The following is a 10,777-nucleotide window of genomic DNA, read 5'->3' on the forward strand; positions in this document are numbered from 1 at the left end:
ATAACCCCTGTAAACGCCCTTAAGCATTGATTAAGGTCTTCATCTTTAGGAGAAAAAACTAAAGGTTTTGACAACGCTTTAGAATCCCTGGGAGGCCTCTTGTTCTGTAAAACATCTGCAAAGGATCTACTCTGGCTACTACCACCCACCTAATTGCACCAAAAGCCTCTCTTCTCACCTGCCGGTTCCCCCTTAAACTCCCATCTTACCTTCTAGACAGAAAAAGGCTTCAAAAGAACAGATCTTATAAATCTCGTCAAGTTGACATGCAGCTTCCTACCGTCGAGAAACATGTTGTCTAGCTTGGTCTCGAGAGATTTAACATCCGACACATTAACAAACCTCACAAAACCATATCTCCTACCATATCTATCCTTCTTGGGTGGTACCACAACCTCCACAATGTCTCCAAATGCCTTGAACTCGTAAAACAAGTCTAAAGCTTTCCATCTAGCTCCAAACTCCGACACAAAAAAGGATGTAACGATAGCTTCATCCCTCGCCTCCAACTTCCCCTTACCACCATTAGCGATATCCCACCTAGGTGACGACTTCCTACTGTGGTCCACCTTCCTCCAGATACCAACTCCATTAGGACCTTCAGCGGCCATACTTTAAACTCACTTGTTCAAAGCGAAGCGCGGAAGAAAAAAAAACTCAGAAAACTAGAGAGGGGGCAGAGAACTTAGGACTTTCTCTCTCATCATTAGACCTTTTGAATTTTCATATTTAATATAAATGATAATCATTGCACATAGTTTTTTTATATGTTTATTTAATTTCATTTTTTCTAATTCATTAATGTAAATTTTTAACTATTAATTAATGTAAATTCATAATCTTGAGTTAATTTTTTATCTATTAATTAATATAATTTTTTATATTAATTAATAATATATAATATATTAATTTCTTTATTTGTTAATAAATTTATTTATCTATCAAAAATTTCAATTAATTTATTAATTATAAAATATCGTTCATCAAATTTTAAATTATAAAATAATTCATCAAACATCACTATTATTTTATCAAATTAAACTAAATTATATAAATGTATGGCATCCGTCATAATAGAAGTAAATGGAATATAATGGAATCTAAGCTTAGCCAACTAGATGACTACAACTTCTATCTTTTCTTTGTCTATTCTTTTTTGTTTCCTTCTTCTCTAAGTAGATACATCTAATCTTTACCTTCAATTTTAACAATTTAAAAAAATATATAGTTTTCAGCTTTTTTCGATATTTTTTAATTTTAAAAAATTAGGTCAAATAAGAGAACTCATTCATATAGAGAGTATATATATTTAGATTACAATTTGCCTCTTTTAGTATAAAATATAGCAAGAGTCAATTTGAGAGATCTTGAATAATCGACACGTATGTATTTAAATAATTAATATTGCAGAGCAAATAAAATTCCCCAGAAATATGTGTCAAAGGCAGAACCACACATTCTTCTTTTATTTTATTTTTTAATATTTGATGTAATGTATCACATTCTTCACATGTGAACGAACAAGTTGTTCATCGTCGTTATACATATCAATGATAGTGAAAAGAAAATGTATTATGTACTAGTACATATTTGTTTTATATTTGTGTGGTATTTTATTAATTATGTATAAAAATATGAAATAATTCAATTGAATAAATAGTTAATTTAATTTATAGTTAAAATTATTATTAATTTAAATAAAGTTATTTTAAAAAATGGTTGAATTTACTATAATTTTATGTGTGAATTAAATTTATTATTTATTTATTTAAATTAATTAAATTTTATACTTAATTAACTTGGTATTGTGCGGTGTAAAAAAAAAAATTCAAATGTACTATTGTTGATAATAAAAAGAGTTAAATATCTTTTTGATATTTTTAAATATTTTAAATTTTCTTTTAGTCTCTCAAAATAGTTATTTTAAAGAATGATATTTTTTTTAAAAATCCATCTACACTTTTAGTCTGTGTTGTAACTTAGCGACGAATTTTATAATTTATCGACGATTTTAGCAACAATTTATTTCTTAACGATTAAATTAACGATGGTTTTATCGACAATTTTAATATTGATAACTTAAAGTGTAGATGAAAATTTTTATAAAGATTATTCTTTAAAAAATTATATTTTTGAAAGACTAAAAATGAATTTGAAATATGTATGAGAATCCATACATAATTAATCTTGATAAATTTTTTTAATATTTTTAAAAATCAATTTTAAACATTTATAATTAAAGAAAATAAAATAATTTAAAGAAAAACATAATTATATTCATTGAAAAATAAATTAACCTTTATATTTTTTAAATTGAAAAAAATCAACACCTTAATTAGTAATCATTGAACAACAGTTAAATTTTTAACAATCAATGTTAAAAAAAATTCTTAATTATAAATTAAAAAAGATAAATTAACTACGACGGTAATTATAAGAAAAAGTTTTGGCCTCACAATAAAAAAAATTTAAATAATTTGTTTTTTTTATTTTCTTACATTTCAAAACATTCACTACTTCCATTAACATATAATTGTAACTATAAACCAAGTAATACGGATTTTGATTTTAGTATATTGTTGTTGGTCACAATTTCTTGATATGTTATACAATTTTTTCGTATAAATTGTTGGATTTATTTCAAATTTTAATTTGATACTGTTTATTGAAGTGGGTGAGAAAGTTCAAGTAATATGTGTTAGCTGAGTCAAATGATAAATGAGTATAAGTTGTTGATGTAAAGTTTAAAGTTTTATATCAGCATTTATTTATATTTATGTAGTAATATAAATAATTTTTATATTTATAAATTAATAACTTGAAACTAAAAAATTAATATTATATATTTTTTTAAAATATATCTTTTAATATAAATAATGCATTTATTTTAAATTTTTTTAGGATTATTAAAATTTTAATAAATTATTATTATCATTAAATACAAATGTCGATTTGACTCATACTCAATGAATACTGATAAAAGAATTAATAGCAAAGAGTGTAAAATTAGAAGGAAAAAATAGATACACAAACATATATATTTTCTCTAAATCAGAAAGATATGTGGCGGATAGAGAAATGCTAGCAACACTCTTTTTTTAACACTCTCTCTAACATTCACTTTCTTATTGGTTGAAACATGGGTAGGTCCTATCATTTTATGTGGGATCCATTTTCAAAGTGAGGGACCCACACATATTTCAACTAATAAGAAAATGAGTGTTAGAGAAAGTGTTGAAAAAAGAGTGTTGCTAGCACTCCTCGTGGCGCATATAAAAATTTTAGTTTTCACTTTGCCTGATAGTCACACAACATATATAATTATATATTAAATTTAAATTATTATATAAAAATATATGTTTATTAATTTTAAAAAACATATTATTTTTTAAAAATTATTTATAAATATTAGTAACTCGTTTATATTAATTCACAAATATAAATATTATATTAACTCAAATATATAAAAAATATTATCGTTAATAATTGAACTTTGTACCATCCGTTTACATACATTTAATACAACTAACAGAATTGATAAGTGTATACTATTTTTAACACCTACACCATATATTTATATATATAATGCATACTTTCTATTTTTTAAATAATTTTTTATGTCTTGATTTATGTGCAAGAAAATATGTATGAGTTAATTTATTCGGTGTATGTAAGGTGTGTGAAAAAATCAGTGTAAGCATAGCAAGACTCTACAATTAATATCTCTCAATTAAGCTATTACATTCACATCACATCCACTTAAAAATATATCATTATTAAATTATTAGATATTTAAATATAAATATTTGTTTATTTTATAATTCAAAAATAAAATTTAAATTTTTTAATACTATTAAAATTCGAAAATAATATAATATTTTTAAATTTTTAAAAATATCAATAACTTGTGCAAATACAAGCAATTAAATACCTTATGAGTGCGACAGGGCGGAGCCAGCTATGGCTGAGGGTGTGCAGCTGCACCCCCTGAAATTTATAATATACCTTTAAATTTTCATGTTATTTTGGATTTGCACCCCCTCAAAAAAGTTAATTTGCACCCAATTTAATTTCTTTTCATCTCAACACAATCAAATCTTAACTCCCACATTCTGACAATGCTACACACAAATTAGGTACACTGCACACGTAATCATCTCGCTCTCGCATCACTAAATTATATTATAAATTATATTATGATTAAACTTTATTTTGTTATAAAATATATAGTTCTATTTCTTTACTTCTTTAATTTATTATTTTCTTCATTCTTCTTTTTGCACTATATTTATATTAAAGTAGTTGCTGGTTTAATATGTAATTTTTTTAAAAAAAGTTAATATATATATTTTTAATGTGCTATTAATTATTAATTTATATAATTCTACCTCAAATTTAATATTGTATACACTATTTTAAATAAATATATTTTTAGGATAGTAGTTATTTTCTGATAGTTTTATTCAGTAAAATTACAATTTCCTTTAAATAGTAATTATATTAGAATAGACAGAGTTTTAGTGCATACTATTGATAATATATTTATTATTAGTTATTATTTATCTTAAAAAATCAAGAAATACAAAACTAAGGTGTTTATTTTTTAAAACAATAGTTATTTGAATGGAATAAAAGACAAAATTATAAATCGTGTAGTGTTCAAATAAATAATAAAATAAGAAGCAAAATTATCACTATAAAACTCATATATATATATATATATATATATATATATATATATATATATATATATATATATATATATATATATATATATATATATATATATATATATATATATATTTTTATTAATTTATATAAAATAAATTTTTTATAAATTTTTATAAAATAAATTTTTATAAAATAAATTTTTTTACACCCCTGACTTCTGGTCCTGGCTCCGCCACCGAGTGCGATTCTCTATCAATTGATATCTCTATCATTGAATAGTTTTATTTGAATGTTAAAATGGAATAAACAAACATATTTTATCTCAACTATTATTACTAAGAACTTGATTGTCCCTTTCTTAAATAAGTTTTGCTAGGATCTAAATACCATGTGGAAACTACGGTCAGCTAGAACCACTTGTTTATTTTTTCTTAAACCAGTAATTAGATATTTTGATATTGTTGTTCCACTATAGTATCAGTCTCCACATAACCTATTCACGAAATTATTATTTTTGAATTATATCTTTTAATAATAATAAAAAAAGGAGTACGGTGTAAATTACTTTTATCCTGACAATCAATTACAATTATATATTTTATTAAATTAATCTATAAATTTTAAATTATTTATATGATTTAAAATTTAAAAATATTTAAAAATACTTTAATTAAATATTTCTATAATATTTTTTTACATGTCAGTGCACTACTATTATACTCTTAATAGTATGAGTATTATTAATAATATGAATATTATGATGGTACACATCAATTATTAATAAAATTAGTTTATTAAAAGTGTTGGCATATGGATCCTCTCCAGCCTAAAGTATGCAGCTATGCATTCTGCTCTAAATCAAAGTGTTGACTAGGTGATTGCATGCTTTATCCACTGCAGAGATCAAGATCAAATTAAACTTCCAAAATTCGTAAGTATCCATCATATCGAGAGTTGAGATGTTTTCTACTTCAGAAAAGAAATAGAGAAATAAAAACAAAACGTAAAAATAAAATTTTAACGCCAAGTAAGTCCTACTATATATCACTAATTATTTTTATCAAAGAAGATGAATAAGAGATTCACTTCATCTAAACTCAATTTGAATTTTAACAAAAGGTTAAAAAAAATTTTATTTTATTTTTATTTGCCTAAAAATAGAATATTTTTCATCACTGCTTCATAGGGTTACAATTTATATTAAAGGAAAAAGTACTAACTATTTTTAATTTTTTTTCTCTGTTTTTTATGCTTTTCGCTACCAAATAAACGTTTAGGAATCAGTGAAAGTATAGAAAATTTAGTGAATATCTGCGAAGAAAAGTGATAAACTTGTCCATATAAGTAACTCTATTTTTTAAAAATGAAAATGAGTATCTTCTACGTATAATTGTAGAGATAACTCTACAAGGCTCCGAAGAAGGTTATTCACAAGATTAATAAAATTTAAAGTAGCTTTTTTTGGGGTGGGGTGGAGGATAAAATGAGTATTCATTGGGTTAGTTGGGATAATGTTTGTCGTCCGGTTGATAGGGGTGGTCTGGGTTTAAGGAAGTTGGATGATTTCAACTTTGTCCTCCTCCTAAAATGGAGGTGGAGGATTTTCGAAGGTTTGAATTCTTTATGGTACGACGTGTTGAAAGCGCGTTACGGAGACATAAAGCTTCGGGTAGCCGATAAAGGAGAGATTTTACCAAAGTATAGTTCCAAGTCTATTTGGTGGTCGGATATCCTTTCTTTAGAGAAGAGAATTCCAGAGGATTTTTATGGAGATAATTTGGTTTTCCGTGTCGGTGATGGATTTTCTACTTCTTTTTGGCATTCCTCTTGGTTGAAAGAGGGATCTATTAAATTGTTGTTTCCTTCTCTTTTTTCTATTTCCCATTTACATGATGTTTTCATTGCCGGTATGGGAGGTTGGGTCGATGGGGTTTGGCATTGGAGTGATTTTAGCATTCCACTTTTGCCTGTATCCGAAGTCGGGACAGCAACGGAGCTGCTTTTTTTGTTGAGACAACTGTAACACCCTTCTAAACCCCGCGGCAATTATATAAATTAATTAGAGTAAACATGAAAACAAGGGTGCTACAATTCAATAAAACAATTTATTATAACTCACTTGTCATGCTTCACTAGCGAACAATCATCAATTTAATAAAATCATGTTTCTACACAGCGAAGTATTCATCATACGGATAAGCATAACATCATCTATGCAATATCTCACAAAATTAATACATTAACAACAGAATAGTGTAACATCATAGACTCTAAACTAGCGTTCCCCAGTGTTACAATATCAAAGCATGACACCGATGCTATACTTAAACAAAATGGCCTATGAGCTATCCTCACCAAGCCAAAAGCCGCTACTCGTCAATCTGAAAATATCAACAATAAGGGTGAGTCTCATTCACAATTAATAAATGTTATAGAGTCATAAACAATAACACATCATAGTATATTATTCACCCAATTGTATCATATACAGATATTCAGACAAGTTTCATCATCATAACGACCAACACATCATCAATATTCATAACACTGGAAAACATCCAATCATGTTATAAAAATCATGCATGTGAATTCAACTGACACTATGCATGTGATACGAACATCATCAATGGGAATAACCCACCGACCGATCCAACATCATCAAGATACGGCCCTGCCAGCACAAATTCCACACAATGGGAATTATGCCCTTCACTGAATCCACACATCACTCAGATTCAACCCTCAAACATATGATTATGAATGAATGCAAACATATATGAAACACACTTATGTCCTCGTCAAGTCTATGAGTAACATCATCCAATAATCAAACCATCATCATTATCATCAAAGCATGTTTATATACATTAGCATCATTCAAATACAATCATATCATCATCATCATCATCATCATCATCTTTAAGAACATACATGTATCCGCATCAATCCTCATCATCATCATCATCCATAAAGAATATACATGTATTCACATCTTCCAAAACAAATCAATCATCATTATACAATTCTCAACAATCATCACATAATCATGTTTTCAAACACATCTTATATTATCATATTTCATCATACATGTCAACAGTACATCATCCATCAAACTAACAAAATATTCACATCATACTCATATCCTCGCATAGGATGTCTCACACGCTTCGTCATACAATTCAAACAAATCATCATACGACTCATGTTTTAAACATAACATGTATCGTCATATCTTATCATATATGTCCACAACACATCATACATCAAAACAAGCAAATAATGATAAAAATAAATTCAAGATACTACTCACTTCATCATTATAACACAAAGAATATTTCATAAGTTTCATCCTGCTCGAAATGGCACTTAAAACAGGCCAACGGTTCGAAAGTTATGCATTCTTTAAACTTTCCAAAAATCACTAGCAGCACGCGGCGCCACACATTGTTCGCGACGCGCTGCCAGGAAATGACGCCTTCACGGCGCCAACAAGGGACGCGACGCGAACTGAGTGAAATAATTTTCCTTAAGATTTCTTCCAAGCAGTTCGCGACGCCAACAATTGGATGCAGCGCGAACCGTCAGAAAGCCCCCATCGCAGAAACAACCTACGAGTTTTTAACCCAAATCCCCAAACTTGATCAAATCAACCCGAGAACACCAACCATCACGAATAACAATAGAGTACATGTTATAACAGAAATGTAACACATATTATGAATCCTCTAACATCATAACATCAGCAAATCATGCAATTTTATCAAATCATACAATTTCCATCAAATCATCCCAAAACCCCAACCTAGCATATAACCAATTGACATAAACAATGCATCTAAATCAGTCCTATTATCTATAATTCGATAAAAAATGTTAACCGGAAGAGTCCCCCCTTACCTTACCCAGGAATATGGATTCTTCCACTTTTTCTCCATCAAACCCGTAAGCCTTCTTTCCTCAAATTCAACAAGAATCTCCAATCTTCAAACTCGCTTATCTCCCTCATCAAGAGCTTCCCTGACACAAATTAATATATCAAATCGAAGAAAATTTCGTGTAGAATCTGAATCTTCATGAATTACCTGATTTGGAGTTACAAGCAGAGAGTTAAGACTCATTTTGTGAAGGCTACACCATGAATACGAAAATAGGTCTTTGTCCATGAGCTCTCTCCTTCTTCCTCTTAGGTTTTCCTCTTCTATTTTCCAATTTCCTTCTTTTTCTTATTTTATGAAAATAGATTATAATTTTAGAAAAGGCTTACTAACATGGCACCCCCTCTTTACCAATACCATACTTGGCCCAATAGCCCATCTCTTAATTCTCCAAATAATTCAACAAAATGCCAATTAATTCTAAATGATAATTTAATTTCCGATTAAATTAAAATTAGAAAAAAATGGGTGTTACAACAACAACTCGGTCCTTTGATTGCTCGCGCACCGGACGTGCCTTGTTGGAGGTTGACAGATCAACTTTGTTTCACGGTGTCCTCGTGTTACGAAACTATTTGCTCTAGGTATGCTTTTTACGGTCCTCCAAATCGCTTCGACTTTGTTTTGGAGTTTCTTTGGAAGATCGAAGCTCCTTTAAAATGTAAAGCTTTTGGTTGGAGGTGTTTTCTAAATAGAATACCCACTAAAGATTCGCTTGCTTTTCGAGGTATTTTTTTCTCCTCTGAATTTATGTTGTGTTTTCTGTGATGATTTTGGCGAATCTTCTATCCATTCTCTTTTTCCTTGTCGAATGACGGATGAGGTTTGGAGGGATATTGCTAGATGGATAGGATTGTTGGAATACAAAGCGGGGGATTTTTAAAGAGAGTTTTTGGAGATGACATTCGTTTTGTAATAGGAAGAAAGTAAAAAGAGAAAAGTTGGGGTGTGTTTGGTTGGCAGCCCTATGGAATTTGTGGTTGTATAGGAATAGAATTATTTTCAAGAATTTTGTTTGGAATTCTCGGGATGTCGTTTGGGATGTTAAAGCGTTAGTTTGGAAGTGGGCTTTTATTGAAAATATTTCTCATGTCAATTGTAACTTTTATGAGTTTGACAAAAACCCTTTATTTTTCTTAAGTTAGGTTTCAATTGGTGAATAATTTTATCTGCGGTTTCGACCGTTTCTTTGTAATCTCGTTGTGAACTTTTATTCTATTTATATATCTTGATTAAAAAAAAAAAATTTCCTTCGAGTTGGATAAGACTTATATGGATGAAAAGAATCTTCTTTAAAAATAATTTAGCACAGTTGTATATTCAAAGTCGGAATGGAATTTAAAATCCATAGTTAAACTAAAAGACATCATTTACCATTTTATTCTTATCCGAAATAACTATGTTTTCTTATTAGGATTTAACATTTTCTCTCTCTAAGTTTTATCATATTTTTATAGTTGCATGCTTCTATATTAAATTCAAGTAATTTTTATAGTATTGTCTTAGGTTCCATCGCATGAAATGCAATACAAATGAATGGAGCAGTAAGAACCAATTCAAATTTATAATCTTGTTCTGCAGTTCTGGTATATTTCGGGTTGTTTTGGGTATTTTTTTAAATTCTTTTTCGGCTAAATTGACATATCCACCTCCTTTTAGGTAGAATTATTATTATTATTATATATATATATATATATATATATATATATATATATATATATATATATATATATATATATATATATATATATATATATATATATATATATATATATATATATATTATATAATTTCAAAAAATTATTTAAATTTAACAATATTTTAAATAATTTTTTATAAAAACTATTTTTAACATATATTTTTTTTAAAAATATATGATTTCCAGTATATTTTAGTCTCTAATAATGTATATTTATTATATAAAATATCAAAATTTATTTTTTAGAATATAAAATAAAATATAAAACTTTTGATATTTTTAAAGTGTTTTTATAATTTTTTTAAAAAATGTAAAAAATATTTATTTTGTAAAATTAAAACAAATAGACTCTAAGTGGTACCAATTTTTTTTCAATAATTAAAAATTATATTTATCTTTTTTAGACTAAAATCTCTTCATTTTTCTAGACTAAAATAGGTCATTATTCAACTTATATATAAGTCTCCACAAG

At 27.4% G+C, this 10,777-nt stretch overlaps 1 protein-coding gene across 1 annotated transcript; it reads right to left on the reverse strand.

The window, feature by feature from the left end:
• Positions 1-212: 212 nt before the first annotated feature.
• LOC131625325 (uncharacterized) lies at positions 213-611 on the reverse strand. The gene has a single exon (XM_058896193.1). The coding sequence runs from the start codon at positions 609-611 to the stop codon at positions 213-215; it is 399 nt and encodes a 132-aa protein (XP_058752176.1).
• Positions 612-10,777: the final 10,166 nt, after the last annotated feature.

Source organism: Vicia villosa, unplaced genomic scaffold (assembly GCF_029867415.1).
Source record: "Vicia villosa cultivar HV-30 ecotype Madison, WI unplaced genomic scaffold, Vvil1.0 ctg.000205F_1_1, whole genome shotgun sequence".
In the NCBI taxonomy this organism is placed as follows: Eukaryota; Viridiplantae; Streptophyta; class Magnoliopsida; order Fabales; family Fabaceae; genus Vicia; species Vicia villosa.

Excerpts from the sequence above, each read along its gene's own strand:
- LOC131625325 (XM_058896193.1), bottom strand. The coding sequence starts at position 611 with ATGGCCGCTGAAGGTCCTAATGGAGTTGGTATCTGGAGGAAGGTGGAC.